General features: G+C 39.2%; 1 protein-coding gene across 1 annotated transcript; it reads right to left on the minus strand.

The window, feature by feature from the left end:
- Positions 1-547: 547 nt before the first annotated feature.
- ca4a (carbonic anhydrase IV a) lies at positions 548-23,166 on the minus strand. The gene is made up of 8 exons (XM_041800720.1): positions 23,054-23,166; positions 16,473-16,517; positions 14,296-14,460; positions 14,070-14,215; positions 11,494-11,586; positions 11,339-11,405; positions 9,454-9,617; positions 548-4,959 (listed from the first exon to the last, which is right to left on the minus strand). The coding sequence occupies exons 1-8, from the start codon at positions 23,115-23,117 to the stop codon at positions 4,780-4,782; spliced, it is 924 nt and encodes a 307-aa protein (XP_041656654.1). The 5' UTR covers positions 23,118-23,166; the 3' UTR covers positions 548-4,779.
- Positions 23,167-24,167: the final 1,001 nt, after the last annotated feature.

Genomic DNA, 24,167 nt, shown 5'->3' on the forward strand with positions numbered 1-24,167 from the left:
CTTGTCAGATATGAGGCACCCACCCATTGATCTCCAGCCTGTCCTGATGCTTAACTGAAGGGGCATTAGAGGCCTGATCACGGGAATGAACAGGAGGCTTTCATTCATTCTTACCTCTCTAGTGATGCACGTCTCTGTGAGAGGCTGCTGTCCTCTTCAGCCTGTCCGTCACAATAAGCCTTTTGATTCCTTTCAGGATGTAGGAAAAGACGAAAGGCAGTGAAAGGAGGGTGTAAAAGTGCCTGCAGCCTCTTCTCTGAAGGTGGTATGGTATGTTTTCTTATACATATGATGATAAAACTACCTCCTCTGCTATGTTTCCGTGCAGCTGAAAGTTGATTGTGTAACATCAGGGAAAGGTCATTTAAGCAGCGTGTCGCTGTTACTGAGCTCACAGTCAAACAGCAGAGCCAACAAAGTGTATTCTAATATCAGTTTTCACCGTGCAGAGATGCGTGGGAGGACATTGTTTTGATCACGGTCCATTAGTTTGAATTGCGCCCTTGTAAGCAGAAGACACACTTGTTAAAAAGGCATGTAAGTATTTTATTCTTTTAGTTCAGTTGGAACACATTCTCCATATTATTTATGACACTTTCAAGCATTACAACCTGACAATCTCATACACTTAAACATCATAAGTAGAGTCGATTTGTCATGGACAACTTGATGCTTCATTTTCTGTATATGGGTCTGCATTCAGTACTATATAAACTTTGCAGTACATAAATAACAGTAACTGTGCGTCTCATATCAATATACACATTCGGTACATAAATACATGTGTACAATGACACGTATAGAAATATAACTTGATGCATTATGAAACAATGGAATTTATATACAGATTCCTTGCTCGGTCATCACAGTACATCTAGCTGAAAATTGCACAGATCTCTTGCCAGAATACATAACGAGCCCTCCTGAATAAATGAGTGAGGACTCAGTGGGGTGTAATTCACAGTCGATAACATTCAGTGCATCCGAGACTCTGTTTTACAAGCCATGAACATGGCAACATGTTCTCAGAGAGAAGCTCAGTGAACTTCATAAGTCAGAAGTGGAAGAATGGAGTGGCGGAGTTGTGAATGGATTTGGCAATGCATGTGTAGCTTAACCCTGCATTCATGTACATGTAGCTCATTATTAACATCAAAACATGCGTATTCATGCTGAATGTGTGACATGGATGGAAATAACGACACAATTTTGAAGAGAAAAGTGATACTCCTGTGTAGACTGTATGATAGAAATGGATGTAGCCTTAGTTTGAGAGTGAAGCTATTGCAAAAGTCCCAAAAACCTGCATTCTTTCAAAAGCCAGAAGGGGGCGGAGCCAAAGAGTATGTGGACTATGTGGAAACAGATGAGAAAACCTATCATTGATATGTAACCTCAGTTAACATTTTCCTAATGGTTTTATGATCTTTAATTAAAGATTCAAGTCTTGCTCAAAACTGTATGTTGTAAAGGCTTTAACTCTTGGTCCCATAAAGCAGTGGTTCTCAACATGGGGATCAGGGCCCCCTTTGGGGTCGCAAGACACTGAAAGAGATGGTTGCAAGATGCCTTCCAGTTAAAAAAATCCTTTTTAAAAAATGATTTTAAACTGTTTATTTATCAATTATCAATTTTTACAAGAACATATGCATATAATTGGTTAGATATAAAAAATATGGTCATTTGGTGAGATTGTGCTGAAATCAAAGTAATGTTTAGAAAAGTTTAGGAATCCTTGTCCACCAACGCTAGTCTTTGCACTAGTCTTTTTTCTGCTAGACTGTCAGAGCTCTCAGAGGCTGTTTACATCATGCATTTACATCCATCCTGGGTGATCTGTTAGTAAGTGACTAGCCTTCGTGATAAGTGTGCATCTTGAGGATCCATTGAGATCCTGACTGCAAACAGACGTGGACTGACATACATTTATCCACATCGGTTTGGTAGTGTAAACGCTCATGTGTCCTGGGCAGCATTAAAGACCACCCTTCTGGGCTGAGAATGATGTAAGGGTGCATGTGAGGCAGGCAAGTGAGTTCTGATCTCAGGTACTCAGTAGAGATGCATTGTAATGGAAAGTGTAAACACTGTACGTAAGTCCTGTCAAGGTATAATCAAATCATCCAGCATGGATATTAATGCAAAGTCTAAACAGCCTCTCAGATGAAACCAGTTCAACTTTTGGAACATCACCATGCCACTTCTCCCTTGCTGACCAATATAAACCATAAAGGGGCAGCACTTTTAATGTCAGACTGATCACTAACAATGATGGAAGAGAAACTAATCCTGTCATTTAGAGGGGACAGCTTCCAGGTCAGGAGCTGCTGTTACTAACACTTAGATATGACTAATCTACATTTCCTTTTGTTGGAATTTTCATGAATTAAAGGTATATGTTTATTTTTTGCACTGAAATGTCTACATTAATGGTTATATCGACCTGCCCCATGTACAGATGCTGGTATCCGGGCAGCTCAAATCCAGCCTGTTGCTCCTCTTCAGCATGCCATTCCTTGTTCTCTCTTTTTCACCTTTCTTAACTGTCCTATTACTACAATAAAGGCAAACTTACCAAAAAAATTGCAGATCCAAAATAACTGTTAATTTTTATAGTTGGAACTGGTCGTAACTTGGCTACCATGACAGTCATGTCATGTTTATTGTTGCTGCTGAAAAACCTAATGTTGCCTAAATAACTGCTATATAATGGGCCAGGCCTGAGAAGCTGCCACTCTGTTGCTGTATCTGTTTTATACTAAGATGCATTACATTGGCCTCCTCGTGGCCAATTTAAATACTGTGCATTTATAGAAAATCTATATGGAGCAGTGTGGGAAATTAGCACCAACCACCAGCCAAATGCAGATACCTTTGATCAATCTCAGGTGAATTTGCTCAACTTACTGGCCACTCGGGCTGTAAATAAAAGTAGCCTAACCTAACAGAGTGATTTTGATACAGTAAATGGCATAAATTAAATCATTTTTTTCTGCTTATTTCTACTGACTTTATGAGCAAATCAAGGGGGGCCTAGACGCTCACTGACAAAAAAAATGGCCTCCTCCCTGTGTCAGGGCTGCTGTCAAATGTTCACAGGGGGCTGTGTGCTGGGGTGGTTTGACTCAGTATCATAGGAAAATAGTTCTCCATTGTAGCTAGTAAATCTGCTAAAGATGTGTTTGAACCAATGTCTTGCTTGTCACAAGTACAAGGTAATTGAACAAAGCCTGAATTTTGGTGTGAGACTGCAGAAACCGTGCTCAAATTGCAAATTCTAGTGAGTCTGACACTCATACTGCAGGGAAATTTCCTGTGAATAAACAGTTCCCGTAGGAAGCACAGCAGATGTTTACCTGGTTGAATACAGGACAAATTGGTTAAAAAACAAGGTTAAAAATGAGTGGTAGTCTGGATCATTTATGCACCAACTCTCTCTTATCAAATAGCCTCAAACTTGATAGCTATAAGCTTTGATTATCATATTATACCTTTTTGAATGATGCTGCTTGTGAAAAATGTTTGTCTCAGTGGCAGGTAGACTGAAATGTTGAATTCTAACCCTTATATGGCACAATTTAAACTGACTTAACAGGCACTACAAGGGAAGCAGAAGTGCTACAAGAAAACCTTTGCAATTGGTGAGAAGCTCAGACACTGGTTGTGGGAACTGTAAAAGCAAAAAGAAGAAAAGCACTGGTGGACACAGGATCTAAGAGTGAAAAACACAAAAATTGAATAGTAGTGATCAAAGCAACCTGCCAACCAGATTTGAGATGTTAAAGGTATAGCCTCACTGTCCTCATATCATGCAAACTTCTGGTCTCATAACCATTGTGTTTGGTGGCCAAAATGCCAACCTTAATGCTAAAATTCTCAGACTAATGACTGACGTCCCAATAGCTTCATCCACTCCTTTTATACAGTCTGTGTGCTTCATCTGACATCTGCCAAATGCTTTGTCATTATTAGCATTAGCGTCTCTGCTGTTTCATCCTGCTCTCAGGTTTCAGTGTCCTTTGATTGTACGAGTAGATAGACTCCGGGTCTCTTCTCAGATCAGCAGCAGTTGTTCCCCATGAGAAATGTAAAACCCCTCCCCCATGTCCCACCAACTGCTGACTGAGTGGCTGGACTCACCTGATGGTTGCACTCTGTGCTTCCCGGACCAGGAGAGAAAAGCCAAACTGCTGACTCTTTTGACCGCTAGCTTTGAAATGGAGCTCGTTTTTGTGACTCAGTGCGGCTATAAATAGCTCCGTGCTGTTCACATGCCCCACTGAGAGAGCCACGCATCACGTGCCGGGTCATGGGGCTAACATCGGCACTCAGAGCACAAACCATTGGAGACATTAGCAGAGACTAAATTTACCTGACATTGGCAAAGGCGGATGACGTCTAAAGGGTACGAGGGTGTGTTTGTAGGATGATGCTGTGAAAAGTTTGGGCATGACTCAGGGGTCTGGTGTTGAGTTTGGATTCAGTTTGAACTTTTAGTGCTTGGTAACCTTCTTTACGGCACATTCATAACGCTGAAATAAGACCTACTGCTTCACTATGCATGCACTAATGCTGATCAAACCCTTACGGCACCTTTCGTAAAGCATTCCCAGAATGCCTTTGTCATTTATGTTGTAAGGGAGGAACATCAGGTGAGTGATTTCTGCACTATGATGTGGTCCATCATCTTAGTAACCATGCGGTGGAGAGTTCAGTTTAGAAATGATACAGAGCTTATTGTGTTCATGGATGTTGCAGTGCAGCATGGGAAGTCTCGCTCTAGTTTGGTACGGACATGCCCAAGGCAGTGGTGATGGCAATCATGAGGAGGGTGGAGCTGGCAAGGATCACAGCACTGCCCGACCGGAACACCTGCCTGCCGTTGAGCGGCTGCACCGGCCTGAAGGTCCCGACCATCGGCTTTCCATCGCGGAACTTGAGCTCGGAGAACGCCCGCAGCTGGAGGGACGGATGAAAAATGAAAATGTTAGAGCATGGTTTCATTTGTGAGAATTCAGGCAGATCCTGTTTAAAGAGATAGAATAAAATGGAGTAGAGAGCTTCTTCTGTCATTAGACTATATAATGTACAACCAGATTAGAGAAGATTTACTCTAAATGCACAATATTCTGACACCCACAAAAACAACCATTTATGTAAGTAAGTGTATATTTCATATATTGAACTTATGTTGCTAAAGTATGAGTTTGCAACAAAGATGACATAAATCATTATTAAAAATGGGAATAACAGGATGCTCTAATGTATGGAAATATCAAGGGTTGGGAGTGGGTGTAGGGTAGAACTTGTTAAAGGGCCAAATATATGAGGAGGGTCTGACTGGAGAACATACATCTCTGATGGCCCTTCTCACAAACCACTAGATTGAGACGCTGTATGTGTCAGAACAGAAATATACCCCAAGATTTTCAAAATAAAACTGGAACAAACTTCTGTTAAGGGCTAAGGTAAGGGTGGGGATATCAAAAGTTATAAGTTGGAAAACTTGACCTGCAAACCCTTATTACAAAACGTTTACTAAAAAAAACCCCAAGAAATCAGTCTGCTTGTCTTCCACTGAAACATTCCAAAACAGCAAGTGTAACTACGTAGCTCTGTTAGCTGAGAAACTATGTAGATAACATAGCTACCATAGCTTGCATGGCTTTTTAAGCTCAGTAAGCTATGTAGATAATGTAGCTACATAGCCAACATAGCTCTGTTAGCTGACTAAGCTATGTAGATAATGTTGCTTCATCTACATAGCTCTCTTAGCTAAGTAAGCTATGTAGATGAAGTAGCTTCATAGCTAACATAGCTCTGTTAGCTGAGTAAGCTATGTAGATAATTAGCTCCATAGCTAACATAGCTCTGTTAGCTGACTAAGCTACGTAGATAATATTGCTCCATAGCTAACTTAGCTCTCTTAGCTGAGTAAGCTATGTAGATCATGTAAATACATAGCTAATATACCTCTTTTAGCTGAGTAAGCTATGTAGATCATGTAAATACATAGCTAATATACCTCTCTTAGCTGAGTTAGCTATGTAAACAATGTAACTACATAGCTAACATAGCTCTGTTAGCTGAGTAAAATATGTAGATAATGTAGCTACATAGCTAACAGCTCTGTTAGCTGCATAAGCCATGTACATAATGTAGCTACGCAAGTAACAAAGCTCTGTTAGCTGCATAAGCCATGTACATAATGTAGCTACATAGCTAGCATAGCTATATAGCTAATGTTGCTAAAGCTAAGTGCACAAATCAGCTATGGAAGCTACATTATCTATGTAGCTATGATAGCTTTCGCCACATTGCTAAAGCTAACTTAGTCCACATTGGCTTACGTAAAAATGGAAATTACATAGCATAGCTATTTTAGCTTTAGCTAAAGCTGAACAAGTTAAAACATAATTTGATCCCACAATGAAGCCTGACCTCTTTGTTTCATTTATGAAATGTTACTTAGTCTGTAATATTTGTAATGTGCTTACTTCATGAATGCAACTGCAAGATTTTGTTTATGAATGAAATTGAATTAATAAATATGCTGTGTGCTATGCATTTGGAAATATGCTGTGTTAGCCAATAACGGCACTTCCTTTCTTACCCAGACAGTGTCTCAGATGAAAAGTGAAAGTGGCCGCCAGAGATGTACAGTCTACAGCCAGACTGCAGTCCAAACATGTCTGAGCCCTGACACGTTCTCCCTGACCCAGGCCAGTCCTGTACCAATAACTTTTTTTATTTTATGGGCCTGAACCTGATTTAAACCTGACATTTACCTCATTGAGTTGGCTTTTATAATTCATATTAAAACAACAATTCTGAGTTGTTTCAATGACAGAAATCCATTTAGATTAGAGTGTTGTGAGTGCAACACACAGAAGCAGGTATTACATATGTGGTCTCTTTATTGGATGAGGAGCAGGTGCGCAGACATCACTATACATTGTTCAGGCTGTTTTGTTTTGTTTTTTGGAGAGGACCAGTTCCTCAATAGATGCCCAATATTTTTTATCAATAAATCAACTTAATATTATCACATAAAAAAACAAAGACAAAAATAAAAACAATGTCTTGCTAATACTTTTTTCTGCTATTGTAATTTATTTGTACACTGCTTTGGCAATGCAAACAGATGTTTTCCCTTGCTGAACTAATTGAATTGACTGGATTTGTATTAATAGGCAGCTAAGGTCTGTACTGTTTTTCACGTGCTTCATTGTTAAAAGTTGCTTTAGAACAGATGAAGTATATCCTCCATCTGTCCTGTCTAGCACACCATGCCCCATCTCCCTCACTTCTTTCCTGCTGCACTAGTTCACTGTGTGCTCACGGAGTGGATCAGTTTGGCAGCACCATTTTTTAACAGCTTTTCTCCTCCATTATGTCAACAATATACATTTAAAGATTAATGTATATTAAAGATTAAAAAAAGTGGTGTGCAGTTTTTAAAGACTTCTTCATGGGACGCTGGTCCGGCTCAGCTGGTAGAGCCCATGGGCAGAAGCTGTAGTCCTTGATGACCTGGTTGAGGGATCAATTCCCAGTCTCTGCACTGTTTGGTGCATGTCTTTCCCCATGTTTCCTGTCTCTCTTCAGCTGTCCTATCCCAATTATTCTAGAAGTCTCAAAATAATTTTAAGAAAAAAAGACTTCTTAATTCAGAGAACCAGGGCTGGATAGCGTGTCTCCATCTCATAATTTGTGCAGTAGTTCTGCATCAAAGGAGTTGTTGAAGTTATTATTAGAAAAATAGACAAAAGGGCAAAATCAAGGGTTTAATAAAGTTAAATAACTTTATGTAAGTGTTTAAGTCATGAATAAAGTCTGTGTTCCCCACAGAATGACACTGTACTTGGGCAATAGGAATGGCCATCCTTTCGTTTAATTTCTCGTGTTTCTGCTCTTTTGATAGTATTCATCATCAGTGAGCTAAGATAGCTTTCACTTGATTGTCTGTAATAAGAGCTGCATGTGTGATGAGGCATTATATTGCAACCATAATCCTACAGTAGATCACAGGAGTGCAGGGCAATACCAACAGCAAGAAGCTGATTAAAAGTGTTTAAACAAGAGCTTACAATGCTTCATTCTGTCATAAGATGTGACACCTCAGCCACTGCATTTATAGAAGTGACATACTAGTGTATGTCATACAAATTAAAGCAAAAAGAAATAAAGAAACACTATGTACTGCTATGTCTGGTACATGTCTCGACTTCTCACATGCACGACCCAGCCTGGGTCTGAGGAGAGAGGCAGGGATCCTCATCTAACCTGGATCCGGGCCCGTGAACCTCGTCAGGCTTGTCTTTGGCTCAGGCAGCAAATCTAACCTCTACTGTGGGGAGTTCAGTGAGATTATGGCTGTGGGGGAGAAACATTGCCAACTAAGGCCGAACTTGTACAACAAATGGGGGAAGTGCCAAGTAGTGCGGTGACTCACATTTCTGTATGAAAGTTAAAGTCAGTTTTTCACCATTTTATATTTCATACATAGTGTGTTGTTTTACTTTGTAATGATGTTTTGAACAAAAATGTCCTTTCGTTTTACTCAACTGTCTGTCTTTATGCTGACATGGGATCCTTTTCTACATGTTCTTATTCTTCACATGTGGAGTTTCAGATTGATTTATTTCAACAAAGCAGCTGTTCCTACTTTTTTTGCACTAGATTTCTCCCTCATGGTAGCGTTCCTGTACTCTAACTTCCTCTAGTGTGCAACAGTAAGCTTTTAACTCTGAAGTTCAGAGGAGGTGAATCTCAAATTAAGCTGGGCTGCAAATGTGCTCAGCTGCTGGAAGCTGATATTTTATTCGGCCCCTTGCTGGCATGCAACAGCAGTGATTGGAAAGTGAATATTCAAAGATGTAAATCAGAGCTTGCGTAAATGAGCACCCCAATGTCTGAAAAAAGAGCATTGAGGAATGTAAATATAGGCTTTGAGAATGCTTGCTGTTTATCTGGGCATATACATCGAAGAACAGGACTGTAACATATCTACAAGCTCTTACCCATGATACTGTAGTTATAACAACATTTAAGTTGCTGTATCTTGTCCAAGCATTTTCATAACGCTTATTTATGCGTGATAAAGCAATACACAACATACATCACCATACGCAGTATTAGACAAATGGTTGCTCTTTTTTTGGTTTCCATTTCAAACTGTGTAATGTCAATGAATTATTAGTTGTCCAAAAAGGGACATTTCCACTTTAACTTCTGACAGTTTTGATTTCAGTGGCTCTTAGAGGCACTCAAGACCAAAATAATGAGACGTCAGTGTATAATTATAAATTATGTCATGAGTATTTAGTGATTATTGTTCATAAACTTGTACCTAATTAAATGAACTAACCATTACTCACACTTATGTAGTTTTAATGGAAACAACAGACATTTCAGTGTTTTACTTTGTTATCTGTGTCTTTTCATCCATACCTGTTCAGTGCTCAGAGGGATGGGATTCTCAAACAAAGTCCAGATGACGGCTTCGGTGCAACCCGGGGTGGTCAGAGAGCCCTGGTAGCGATAAAAGGAGGTCAGATTCTGCTCTGGTGGGATTATTTGTGCCAGAGAGATGGGAAGTAGAGATGTGTTGCCATCTGTAGATGAAACAGATCATGGTTTAAATTAAAAGCACACTGAGTCAATTTTGCTGCAAGTTGGTAGCCATTCAAAACAATAACAAAAGATGTCATGACGAGACATGCTGACAAGAAGAGACCTGCTGTTTAGCTCTGTGCACCTCTGCTGCTTGTTTGTTTTTAATTAAGTAATCCATTAAATAAAGATTGCACTCTATAAGCTGTATTTACTAAGCAGGAAAAAAACATTTTTGTTTCATGGATGAATTCTCCATAATAAGGGATCCTGATCACAAACCATTTTAATAAATAACTGGTTTAATAAGACCACGTAAACAGTATGCTTACAAAATAAATCCTCGTCCACCGTGAAATTATTCTAACACAGCAGGCATAGCTTACGATGGCTCTGTTAGCTGCATAAGCAATGTAAATAATGGCTACATAGCTATGTAGCTAACATAGGTAAAGCTAAGCTCACAAAGCAGCTATGTAAGCTATACAGATATGTTATCTGTGTAGCTACATTAGCTTTAGCTACATACAGGGAAAAGCTTTTCCTCCAAGAAAACATTCAAACATAGCAAGCATAGCTTACGTAGCTCTGTTAGCTGCTTAAGTCATGTAGATAATAGCTACATAGCCCTGTAGCTAACATAGCTACAGCTAATCTCTGCTATGTAAGCTACATAGATATGTTATCTCTTTAGCTACATTAACTTTAGCTACATAAAGGAAATAGCTTGTTCTCCATGAAAACATTCTATTGCAGCAAGCATAGCTTACATAGCTTACATAAATCTGTTTATGTTGATAACAGCTACATAGATAACAGTTTACATATCTTATATGCTACATAGCTTATGTGGCTCAAGCTAAACAATGCAAGCTACATAGATATGTTATCTACGTAGCTATCAGCTTTAGCTTCTTTTACTAAAGCTCATGCTGCTTAAGTTAACTTGGCTACGCTGGCATACGTAGTAGTGTGAATTATGTAGCAAGAGCAGCTATGTCAGCGAAAGCTAATGGCGCTAAAGCAAGCCACTGTTCGTGTATCTACTAATAAAACACTTCTATAGTTAATCCCAGATTAGACTTTTGACTTTTTTTTCTTTTTTATTTATGAAATGTTGCTTAGTCTGTCATGTCTACAATGTGATTAATTTATTATTATTATTTTACTGCCAGACCTTCTATTGGCAAATTATGGCACTTTCATTCTGACAGACTTGGCCTCTCACATTATGGGTAAGAGGGGGTGTTTGAGATCTGCAGGTTGCAGCCAGACTGTTATGGTGAAAGCGATTAATGTTGAAAGCAATTTCAGAATACTGAGTGAGTAGCTCTCAGAATGAAAGAGGAAGACAACTTTTAAACTGCTAGACTTTAAAATGTCTTGTGGGGCCATGCTGTAAATGGAGTGGGGGAGTTTAGGTGACAGAAAGCACAACTGATGGCAGAGAATAATTGTGGTCCATCACAAGTTAGCAGCACAAAACATGAACAAAATACAGCAACAGATCAAAATCTTCAAAAGCAGTTCACACTTTTTACATAGATGTAATTCCCGGTGTCATCATAGCAATAATAATAAAAATGTCATGTATTATCATGGCAGTTCTGTTGTGGTGGCTACCATGGCAAGACATGCCGTTACAACTCTAAGAGTTAAGATTATTGTGGATTTCAGTAATACTGATGACTAGACATGTTTTCTATTATTAGATGGCTCTTACCTGTGCTTTTAATGCTTTTCAGAGCGTTGATGATGGGGTCGTACTTTTTGTTTGCACTGTTTGACCCCTGGAAACAGAAAAAGAAACGTCTCAGCACTGTGAAGTTTCAACTGACAGCAGATCATTTAAAAAAAGCACAGACTTTATCATTTTACCTCATAGAAAAACCCGAGGACTGCGACTCCCTCTGGGTCTGCCAGTGCTGTGGTCAGGTCAGTGTAGTGGTGCTTCATGTGAACAATATGCAGCTGGGGACAAAATATCACAGATGTCACAACCTTTTCATTCACACAGTCATTTCTTTGTACAATCTCAGAGAGGATTAACAGAAACATCACGATTTTATCACTACATTGTTACTTCAGTGTTGGACTAAACATGCAGATTTTTACGCTTTTGGTGCTCTTTATTTGTTTAACTCACAGGACTGAGTATCTAGAGCTTGTTCCATTCCTTTGTGACATTGTTTCAGTAAACACAAGTCAATAAGCCTCATTGGGAAACATGCACTGTTATCTGTATGAGCACAGAGTGTTGAAATTGAATGAACTCTACACTTGTGCAAGTATGTGGCAAAAAAGATGCAATTGCATGCAGTTTAGTCTCGATTGTATGACCTGCTTAAATGGCAAGGGTCAGCTACTTCATAAAATGCAATAAAGGTGGGGTACACACTATTAGATTATAAGTTTAACGTCAGTCTTAATTCCCCCTGTCTGACCAAAGTCAGTCATTGGATGGTTCTATTAATTATCTTTTAGGAATATTGGTTGCAAGCACAGGGTAGGTGTTGGGCAATTTGAAGATTGCAATTACAAAGAATTGCTACAGTAAGTTGCTCAATGCCACAAAAAATAATTATTAAATCACATCACTTCAACCAGAGGTCATCTTCAGGTAATAGTTTTTTGAATAATTGCCTCCACTGATCATCTCGCTTTCTGCCATCAAATATCATCTTGCCACATTTCCTTGTGGTGTGAGGTGCGTTAAGAGTGATTTCACCACAACCCATCTGCTTGGAAGACTAAATATCAAGCATGTTTAGTATTTATGACCAGAAATACTGCTGTGTGTGGGGTACACTGAGGACAGCTGAGCATGTACGCTGTAGATTGGAGCAATAGCCAATCAGGAAGCACGGAGGAAGCATAGCAAACACCACCATGGCAATGATAGTGAACGTGTAGCATAAAGTTAGATGGAGGTCAAAAATAGAGGACAAACTTTTTCATTTGTGGCAGCAACACAAGTGTTCATACAACTTGTCCTGTAAAGCAAATCACAACTTAGTTTTTCAAAGAGAGGAGCGGGACTAAAATTACAACTGGAATAGATGTAGCAGGTAGCTTACAGCTAGCCATATTAGCTTCTTAACTTTAAAGTTGCATTTGACTGCGCTAGATCTGGAGTTTAAAGAGTGAAGACTAGTTGTTTCTGAATGTATCTGTTAGTGTGTGTTGTGCTGCACACCACACACTAAAGCTGCGTTTCCACCAGGTGGTCTGGCTTAGTTGTTATGGCTCCGCACAGAAAACCTTAAAATAACTTGTCAAGTGGTGGGCGGTGGTGTAAGCTGGAATAGCCACGTCGGCTAACTTTTTAAAAACTATTTCAGACACCAATCATGAGTCAGAAGCCTAACAAGTAGAGCAAAAATCTGCACCCAATAAATAAAGAATTAAAAGAAATCCTGGAAAAATTGTTCTCTCGAAATCCTTGGGATGTTTAAACAGAGTGCGTTCCATGTTTATGCTTATTACTGCTGTCACATGAGTAGCAATGATTCTTTTGACCAATCAACTGACTGCAGCCGGTCTACTGTGTGTGTAGAACCACCCTTTGGGGTGGATAGGTAAGCCTGGCACCTCTACAGTAGGAGGCAAGTTATTTGGGACCCTTTCCAACTTTTGATGATTGAAACACAAATAAAAGCATACCATGCTGTACCAAAAGTTAAATTTGATTCGTTTTTTGACTGATCAATTGCAGTACTTGTGTACTTGTAGCTTAGTCTGGTAGGATTTTTGACCACACAATAAGCTTTTCCAGCTTTATAACCCTGAAAATTCTTTTTTTTTCATGTTGAATCAAGACTTTTAAACTGAAACATTTGCTTCCTTCTTGAAAATTAACAGGTTCTCTTTGTTTTAATTCTTTTGACGAGGCCCTAATAAACTGTTGTACTCACAGTTTCAAAATTAGTTGAGGTTTTAAAACCTTAGTGTGTGCCACAGTTTAGCTCTTGCAAAACGAATGAGTTGTGATGATTTTGGTGCCCCCTGTAGATGAAATAGAGCCTCTTATGTACTGTTATGTGCTGTACTGTTCATCTTGTACTGTTCTGTTGTGAGTAGTGATTTTTTTTCTTCTGGTGTCTATTAGCAATCAAATGCATTGCATTGCATTTTGAGTGTTTGAAAATTCAAAGAGGCTTTTTCAACAGCCTGCTGTTTACAGAGGCATCATTTTAATTCAGTCTTTTTCATAACAAGTCAAAACTTCCTCACTGGAGCTTTAGTATCTTACCTAAAAGAGGATTTCTATGTTTTTGTCTTATGAGAAGAGATCATGATTTTTCTTTGAAAAATAACCATGATTGAATGGACAACACATGTCATCCACTGTGGTTTTAGATTTAAAGTTACAAATCATATCTGGCTTTATAAGGTGAGAACAGTATCCACTGGACAATGTTCTAGAACAGCTGTGTTTAGTAAGCTCAATCTACCTCCATTGGATATTGCTCTCCATCAATGGTGTGCTCAGAGCCGGGTCCTCCATTGTTGCCCCAGTGGAGGTGGAACTGCACCGCCTTGTAGGTGGTGGGCAGACCTCCACTTGAGATGGTGCTCATGTGGGGAACTCCAACCTGAACTGGATTAAACAGAAATACAGAGTTCACCAAACAGCACAAGTGTAATATTTATTTGATGTTTCATGTTGAACATGCTCACCTGAGTGTCCATTGTTCTTGATGGTTCCTCTGAAGATCTCCTGGTAGTTCTCAAACTTAAATGGAGTCAGTCGTTCGTCTTTCAGAGTCTTTCTGGTGACGATGTTGATGGGGGACTGTTTTCTTCCTCCACAGTTGCTGTTTGCATGGTCCCACTTTTCTGGAGCTAAATCAAACAAACAAACAAACAAACAGCTGTTTCATTGAAAGACACATTTTATTTTAGAACCAGTCACTGCAGTTAGAGAGGCCCTATGAAGGTTCAAAACACATTTCTTGAAGCAGCCAGCAGAAGCTCAAAGCTTTTATTACTTTGAAATTTTACTGCTCCTTATAACAAAGATTTCTTCATGTCTTTTGGTTAAAACATCTGGAATGCATTTTCTTTGATGTTTAATGCTGAAAAGGCATTACAGTGGAATACTGATTCATTACTACATCAATCATGCGTGGAGTTCCACAGGGATCCATCCTTGAGCCTTCATCATTCTTCATCTACAGTGCTGCTGTGAAAAAATATTTTCCCAGTCTTTATTTCTTATTTTTTTGTGTGTGTATTTGTCACACATAATTGTTCAGATCATCAAACAGATTTTAATGTTAGACCAAGATAACCCTAATAAATACAAATTGCCATGTTTAAGCAATTTCATGTATTATGGGGGAAAAGCCATCCAAACCTACCTGGTCTTTTGTCATAAAGTAATTGCCCCCTAAACCTAAGTTTGGTCTGCTCTTCCTTGCAGAATTGTTTTAATTCAGACATTTAGGAGGGTTTTCCAGTCTGAACAGCCAGTTTAAGGTCATGCCACATCATTTCAATCAGATTTAAGTCTGGACTTTGACTAGGCCACTCCAAAACCTTCATTTTACTTTCAAAAACCATTCAGAGGCAGGCTTGCTGCTGTGTTTCAGAGCATTAGCCTGCTGCATAAACCAAGTGCACTTGAGCTTAAGGTCCCAAACTGATGGCTGGACATTCTCCTTCAGGATTTTCTGGTAGAGAGCAAATTTAATCTAGAAGGTTTTTTTGTGACATACTTGATGAGTCTTTGCAACTCCTGGGAAGGTTCACCACTGTTCCAAGTTTTCTCCATTTGTGGATAATGGCTCTCACTGTAGTTCGTTGGAGTCCCAAAGCCTTTGAAATGGCTTTGTTACCCTTTCCAGACTAATAGGTGACTGCAATGACATTTTTCCTCATAAGGCCATGTCTTTTTCCCCTTAATAAATGAAATCATTATTCAAAAACTGCATTTTGTATTTACTCAGGTTATCTTTGTGCAATGTTTAAATTTGTTTGACGATCTGAAACATTTAAGTGTAACAAATGTGCAAAAAAAAAAAAAAAAAAAAGAATGAAATGAAGAAGGGGGCCAATACTTTTTTACAGCACCATACATGTTAACTTTAAGTTAAAATACTCTAAAATCAGCCAATGAATGTTCATCTTACAGACCAGCTTATTCATTTTCAGAGCAGATACTTCTGATTTAACTACAGGGCACTTTTATTGAAATTAAACCCATGTCGAAGTTTTTTATCTGAAGCTGTTTGCGTCATTGGACTTGTCAGTCATGTAAGCTTTTTCTGCATTTGTCATCTTCCATCTTTTTGTGTTCATCTCTCTCTCTCTCTCTCTCTCTCTCTCTCTCTAATCCCCAAAGGCATCAGTCAACTCAGAAAATAGATCTGAAATAGCTTTTTTAGATTTTTCAGTTAGTACAACTTATCCTTTTAACAACATTCAGTTGTTTCATCTTACAGTGTACATTCAGCTGTAGGAGGCAAAGAGATAAGATGTTTTGACTTGTAGTTTCAACTACAATGAAAGGATTTTTTATAGACAAAAACTGGTCTTAAATGCTTTTAGTTTTAATTGACCAGAACTAGACTGAATCAACAAAGGTTAGAAATGACTAAATGTGACTTAGAGGCATTTCAATCTAGAAAGATTGACTCATTTTTTAAAAGGATGTCAAAACTAACAATGATTCACCATAAAGCTCTGCACAATGGATCCATGTGATGACAGACAACAAATCTGGCTAATTCATCAGCTTTAAGGTTAGAGTTTGACATCTTCTGTGAAGAATTTTGTAACTTTGTTCTGATGAGAGCACAAGAGAAAGTGTAAACCATTATTATAGAACATGTTATTAGTGTTCATGTGCTTACCATTGCATTGATGATCACAGCTGAACTGGGACTGATAGCACCAATCTGAAACACAGGAAATGATACACATTTAGAAAAGACCAAGTTTTTATGGTGCCATTGTCAACTGGAGCTAATTTATAACAGCAAACACACAGAATTCATGCCATCATGCCTCAGCTTATTGTGGGAGCAGAATGAGATGTTTATTTATTAGATTTACTCTAAAAACTGTCCAGCTAGATTTGACATGTTTTAACAATTATTTTTTTCTCTACTGCAAATAGTGAATTGTTCTCCCATTGGTTTAAGCTGGCTGCATTTCCTGGCCATACAAAAAGCCCTAATACACAAGAACTGTCTTCCTATTCACAAAAAAGTCGGTGTTTGTGTTTTATCTTTCCGTGCTATCAGAATAAACATGGGGCCAATCTTTAACATCAGTGAGGTCCCGTTCTCACATGTTTGTCTGAGGGTTTATTAATATTTCACAATTGGTTTGCATGTTTCCACCTCGTGCTCGGAGACAAATATCTGCAGCTATCTCACGAATCAAATATTTATGGAAAACACACATGCCATTGAAAAATAAAAACGGGGAGGGTCTCCTGCTCCGTTGTTGGACTGGTTTGAGGGCTTCTCCCGGTGTTTGTAAAGGAAGTCACTGCTTGGTTTCTTTGCCATGTTGGTGAGCCTTTTCCTGCTGCCCCTGAATGATAATGGGGACTGGAAGTAAACCAAGCAGGGGGCAAACATTTGGGGGAGTCCAGATTTTTTTCACACACTCAATCATTCACTAAAAAGGCCCGGACAACAAAAAAGGAGCAGATTTCTTTATACATTCTTTAATTTGTTTTGCAGGGTCCATGTAAGAAGAGCATGAAGACTGCAGAGGAAAAACAGCTCAAACTCACAAATGTCTTAATACCCTTTGACTGCAGCGTGAAGCACACAGGGTATTAAAGGATTATGATTAACTTCAAACCTTGACTCGTTTTTACATTACAGGCTACGTGGTCTGACAGAGTGGGTGTGAGCTGTGAAAATAAAGCAGAAATCTGCAATGAAGCTGCAGCAAAATCAGGCTAATCACAGCAGCATTCAGGAAACACAGCTGTATGACTCTGAGAAAGACGAGATGTTCAAATGACATCTGATAACTGTGATGATCAAGCATGTTAGTCAAAGACACGAAAAAAAAAGATTTTTGAAGGACATAATAGGGGTTGCTGACAAAAATACTGCCACTGAGGAAAAACAATGTTTGCTCAAATTTAAGTTGATGGTGATATAAATACGGATCTGTACAGAAGCCCAAAGAGCTCTTTCATCTATGCTTTCTTTCAACATTTCCTGTGATAAAGTGTAAATGTATGGATGTTTTCTTGGGATCTCAACTGATTTGCTGCTATTAATGTTGTTATGCTAGAAAGATAAAGCTGCTTTTCCTTAATAATAAATTGAATTCAGTGGTTTACTCAAGATGTTAAAAAGTTAACTTCTTATCATGAGGAAACAATTCTTATCATAAGTTAACAGTCAAGATCTTGAGAAAAAAGACAATTTTATACATGAAAAAGAATACATGGATGTCTACATAGGGCACGCTTGACCCACAAAATCCAGTTTTCTTGACTAGTTTGAGAGCTCTGAACTTGAGCATAGTTACCTGGCCCAGGCACGGGGAGAGAGGTAGCTTTTGGCGCTTGGGTGCACGTAAGTACAGGTATGCAACTTTTTGTCGTCTTTTTCACCACATAAACAATTGAGCAACACCAACAACATCACTGTATTGGGATTTCTTAGGCTGCCCAGTGTGAGCAGCCATGGAGCAAGGCAGTGAACTGTCCAGCATGCTCTCTGCATGACACAAATGAATCGGCACTGAAGAAGAAAAAAAGGCAGTGACTGACAATGGCATATTGCCATGGTTACACAGATGCCGAGTGAGGCACCGATTTGTATTTGAGTGGATTAAATCACAAATACATCTATAGATCATAACACTTTATGCCTTTGGTTCACAAGTTGGTCAACTTTCCTTTCATACCTCAAACAAACCACACCAGGGTTTGCTTGGAAGCAAACCAAGCAAACTAGAGTTCATGTGTTTGGTCCACACCAGAGTTCAAATGAGCGTTCACACCACTCCAAACAAACCAAGCTAGGCTGGTGTGAGTCCTGCTTCTGCTGGTGACATTACACAATATGATTGGCTGTAAGTTGGTATGGTGACTTGGCAGTGTGGCTGGCTTTAGGTTGGAGAGTTAAAGGTAGAATTTATTTATTTAAAAAGAAATACACCTTAGTATCCACCTTGTTCTTGGGGGGTCTACTATAGCCAAGAATGTGGGTGAAACTACCGGTACAGTAACAATAATAGCAAAAATGCAATCCTTCCACTGACTTACTATAATGATTTAATGTCAGTGGTGGTTGTTTTGAAAGAAAGAAATATTCGCTGTAGTAAATACGTCTTCATTTTTGTTAAATCAGAAATCTTGCTGAAGTTATTACAAGCTGAAAGTTATATCTTGTGTTTTCTGCAATGCTCAGTACCTGTTGCTCCATTTGTGGTACTAATAGCGTGACAATGTTAAAATGTGTCTTCACAACAGTGTTTTAAACATTTTCTTTGTGGACTGCATCATTTTTCAATATTTATTTATAATTAATTCTAGATACAAAATGTGAGATTTACAAAACTGAAGAGTTGACAACTTGAGCCATGTATTGTAATAGCAATATAAATCCCAAATTTTAAGAGGGATTATTTGTATAGTTGATGAAATAAGAATTCAAGCAACCCCACAAACTAAACAGAGAAAAGTCCTTTAAGAAAACGTGGTCGTCTGTTACTATACGGATACGGAGCCAATAAAGTTAGCTAAATAAATATGCTCCTATCATGGGGGCTAGGAATAAGGTGGATACATTCATATATTTCAGTTGCTATTATCTTCATGTTAAGTATCTTTGTGGTTCGTCCTGTAGTTAAAACAATCATTTTTAATTGTAGGAAGTAATCAGTTTAAAAATGTTAGCAGGCTAACACAGCTAGCACTAAGAACAAAGTGCTATGAAATTACATTTCATAATCAGCCATGCTTTGATATGAAAGGTTTGACTTTGATAAACCGTGCCGTGTACGTATGAACAGTTAATATTACCTATTAAACAATAGCAGACAATAAACATAAACGTCTGAGACGTATAAATCTTGGTAAAATATTAGAGCAGTAAGTCTACGACACAACTAGAAAAAAGACACCTCTGCCATAAACGCTCCAGCATCTAGCCAATCCCAATGTGCCACGTCATCATACCAACGTGCAGCCAGACATACAGTGTAGCGTAACTAGCAAATGCAGACCCCTTTTATAACGATAGTCATTGCTTACAAAAATACAGCTAAAATGTTGCTAACAAATGTTAGCTGATATTCAGGCGTTTAAGAATTTTATTTACTGTTTTGTTCATTAAGCACTGATATTGCAGATTTGTATGGAAGCTCAAAAAGGGCATGCACCTATAAATTCCTGTTAACATATTAATCTCATCATGTCAGTGTAAGAAAACTAGTTTTCTTGTGATAATCATGACTTCAGTTGTTTTCTCTGGATCTCAAGAAATTATGTTTGAATTTATTTAAAGTTACAATTAAGTCCACTTGTAGGAAACCACTGGATATTAATCATGATCACAGGAAATCAGAGTTAAATAAATGTCTGGATGTTGGTCTTCTTAGGTTGTCTGTAGATGGGGCTTTGTTTGACACATGCCCTAAGAGGACATACTTTGGTCTCTTTTTTTTTTTTTTTTTTGGCTTGTTTGTTTGTTTTCTTTTCTCTCTGGGTACTCTGGTTTCCTCCCACAGCACAGAGACTTGCTTGCTGAGTTAACAGGCGACTTTAAATTGCTTGCAGGTAAAAATGTTGGCGTGCCTGGTTTGTTCCTCTGTGATTGACTGGTGATCCGTCCGGGGTGTACCCTGCCTCTCTCTCACTGACAGCTGAGACTGGCTGGGCGAGTCTCCCAATTTTCTTTACTCCCTACAGTTTACTGAACGAGCTGATGCAGTCTTGTATTAGGTTTGGGGACAAAAGCAGGCCTCACATACACTGTCTGATTTCACATCAGCTGATAGAAACATTCAGTTCAATTCAGAACTCCTGTAGAGGGCAGTTACTGTGCATATTTGTAACAGTATGTAGTATTTATGTACCTAGTACTCAGATGTCGAGATTTAGACTGCCATTGTTTAAGACTAAGACTATTTAATACCAATTCACATGCAAAAAATAGGGGGTATGAAAGTTTAATTAGTCTACAATTTCCATAATAAACCTGAGAAATTAAGGACAACTTCTTCCTCCAATGTAATGCGTCATTATAGATTTAACTGTGTGCTTCTATATGCTACTGTATAAGTGCTTACATGTGTTAAAAAACTGTTCCACATTTACCAAATACAGCAGCAGCCTATAAGCAGAAATAATATAATATTATATAAAATATATATAAAATAATATTTTCAGTTTTCTATGAAGAAAATTATCTGAATAATTTCCCCACGGCCTGCAATCTAAAATATCTGTTTATAAAGCCCGTAGTCCCCGTACTCCCCTCAGCCAATCAGATTTCTGTCCGCACAACTCTCAGCCAATCAGCGCCCTCTTTTGATCTTTTGTGCGGCGTAGGGTAAAACGAACAACATGAATAAGTCTCAGTGATCTGAGAACTCTGCCCAGAGAGGGAAACAAGCACCGAGGAAACTCAGAGAAACAAAGGGCAACGACAAGGAAAACAAAGAGGTCACGTACGTCTGCGTGCACGTCGAGCACACAGTAACGTAACGTGCCGGACCTTTTCATGCCATTGTATTTTGGTAGAGCCAGACATAAACTGTGCAGACGCTGCCTTCACACACAAACACGGTTCAAAAGAAAGGAAGAGACTGTGCAATGCTCTGCCAGTCCTTTATCCTCCTCCGCGTGCCAAAAAAACAGGTCTGCGGGGATTCACAGAGCCGAGAAAATGAGGACTGGAACGAGCTCGGTTTGTTTTGGAGGGTGCTTTAATAATAAACTAAGAAGGAGAGGACCTGACCGTCTTTGTCGACACAATCAAATGCGTTTCTCTTGTGTAAACATCCAAAAATGACCTCTTTCATTTTCAAGGGCCGGTGAATCTGCTGCGTAAAATGCCGCTGATCAGGCGCAGAGCGCGTGAAACGAGCGCGGGTTTTATTTGGGATACAAAAGATAGAAGGGAATAGGAGGATGCATACTAAAGCTAAGTCAAAGAATGACGTAAGGCTGGGCATTAAGAGGTTTTATTACAATACAAACATAGTGGGATTACGAAAAGTTGTGAGATAAAGCAAAATTCAGGACAAATTGTGATCTTTTTATGAACTTGAAAGGTTGTACTCGCCTATTTGAGTTTCCTAAGGATAATTCCATCGTCTAGTTTGATCACACTTCACCGATTGGCAGCACATTTGTATTTGGGATTCACATGGAAGCACATCAGAGAGCTTCCAAGTGATTTTCCTGCAGATTTACGCATTGGTTTGCCCAGATTCTTCACTGATCGGACTGTCCAAACAGCCTACAGTGGTCTCAACCATCAGTCAGTCATTAATTACTGGTTATTTGAACCTTAAGTTTGTGAAAAATCTCGCGGCTTTTCCTGCAGAATTAACACCTCACAATCAACCGCGCAACATTCAGCCGGTCTGCGCTCAGCTCGACACCTCTCTCCCTCTCATTCTCCCTCCCTCTCTTTCTGCGGCAACGAGGACGCAAACGCCTGTCATTGGCTCAGCGTGGCTCTGAGCAGGTGCACGAGAGCGCGAGTGAGGGGGAAGAGAGAGGTCCTCGTCTCAGCCGGTCCAGGATCTTCGGATCCTCTCGCGCCCTTGAACACGGAGCTCTGCGGTGAAGAGTTGTAGATGATCGTGTCGGACACATGGAGGAATGTTCTCTGCCACATCGGTGTGTGAAGCAGGTGTGCGTGTACGCGTGTGTGGGGAGAGAACGCGTCAGGCAGGCGGATTTGAATGCGGGGGGGGAGCCGCTCTGTCGTCTGCGGAGCCTGCCTTTGTGGCTCCGTATTTTTTATTTTTACCTGAAGAATATTTCTCTTGATCTATTTTTGGATTTTCTTGTGAAATTTTGAGAAATATTAACTTTGAATTTAAAAAGAATCAGTGTTTCTTTTAGAAAAGTGATAAAAATCGCGCATTACGCACAAAAATACGCATCTGATGTTATGGTTGTCTTTACTCTTTTTTAGAGTGATCAGCAGTGAAATAGTTAACCTTATTACAGATATTAATTATCAATCAAATACACGTTTTGATGTAAAACACCCTCAGAGTTTTTGATGAAGAAGACTTTATGGCACATCAATTAAAAGAAGCTAAAATCTTAAATTAAAATCACCTAATTTACGCAAAAATCAGAGATCAATCACCATTCTTCAGGCAATAATCCGAGCATTTCTCCAAACCAGAACCACTGATATGTCAAATAAAAACCCCCACAGTGTGATAAATTTTCCATCAATTTTCCACTAATGAATGAAATGTCACTCACCTCCTGCTCCTGTGCTCAGGGTCCACAGGGATGCCAGCAGAGCGGACACGACGAGCTGCTGCATTTCGGAGCTGTGAATGAGAGAGAGCCGGCGGAGGGAACAACGCGGTGACTTGTTTTTTTCCAATGTGATCGCATTCTTGCAGGGGGTCTCATACTTATCTATCAGCATCCCCCGACAGGAAAGAAAGAAAGAGTGGCCCCTCCCCCTTCGGGCATCGCCTCTAATAGAGCCCTGCACTGATAGTATATGTTTGTGTGTGGGGGGGCCAGTCAATGGGCGCCTGGTGCGCAGGAGCCAAACATAATGCAATCAGTGAGCTGGTGTTTATGCAAAACCGTCACCGGAGATCTGAGAGGAAACGGTGACAATGTGGGGAATCACAGGAGGTTAATCATCAATGATGCTCCACAGGTAGCCTCACTAAAGGTGACCATCAAAGGGTTAACTGTTTACACATGTGGTCATTATCATTACAAGACGATTAGCCGACTTAAGCACTGCAACTTCCATAAAAGTAGGGACAAAGGCTGATCCTAGTTTACATTTCAGTTGTATATATTCTGTTTCATCAGCTACATTTTTGGTGTTTAAGTCTAAAACTGCACTTTTTTTTCTTAAGATGTCAAATAGAGCTATTTATAAAGCTATATTATTGGATGACTTACTGTCAGTGGTGGGAGAAGACTTCAGATCACTTCAAATAAAGGAGCACACCAAATTAACCCTTTAACGTCCATGATATGTCACTGGCATTTGCAGATTAAATCATGAATTCAAGCATGCTCCTGTTGTATTAAAATGTGTTCAGTCCAGTGGCGGATCAGGATGTTTTAGGGGCGCAGGCTTAAAAGGACACCCCATGTATGTGGATGGGCACCAGGGGGCACAAAAACTGTAATATTATTGAAGTGAAATGCTAGAAAACAATGGTTAAGAGTTAACTTTTTAAGTCATTCAATTTTCTATATCTCTGTGATATAAAATACAGAATTATCAATGATTTAACTGTTTATTTCAGGTTAGTCATTGCATTAACTTCACAACTGGACTTGCCAAAGAGTGCAATTTGTCAAATACTGTCCAATTACAGGCCACCATTTTTTTCAACCT

The sequence above is a fragment of the Cheilinus undulatus genome, linkage group 12 (assembly GCF_018320785.1).
Source record: "Cheilinus undulatus linkage group 12, ASM1832078v1, whole genome shotgun sequence".
NCBI lineage: Eukaryota > Metazoa > Chordata > Actinopteri > Labriformes > Labridae > Cheilinus > Cheilinus undulatus.

What these genes read in the sequence shown, in the direction of transcription:
- ca4a (XM_041800720.1), bottom strand. Translation starts at nt 23,117, where the DNA reads ATGCAGCAGCTCGTCGTGTCCGCTCTGCTGGCATCCCTGTGGACCCTG. An exon ending in CAAGAACAATGGACACTCAG is followed by an intron (nt 14,216 to 14,295) that starts GTGAGCATGTTC and finishes TGTTTAATCCAG; the next exon opens with TTCAGGTTGGAGTTCCCCAC. An exon ending in GAAAAGCATTAAAAGCACAG is followed by an intron (nt 9,618 to 11,338) that starts GTAAGAGCCATC and finishes TTTCATCTACAG; the next exon opens with ATGGCAACACATCTCTACTT.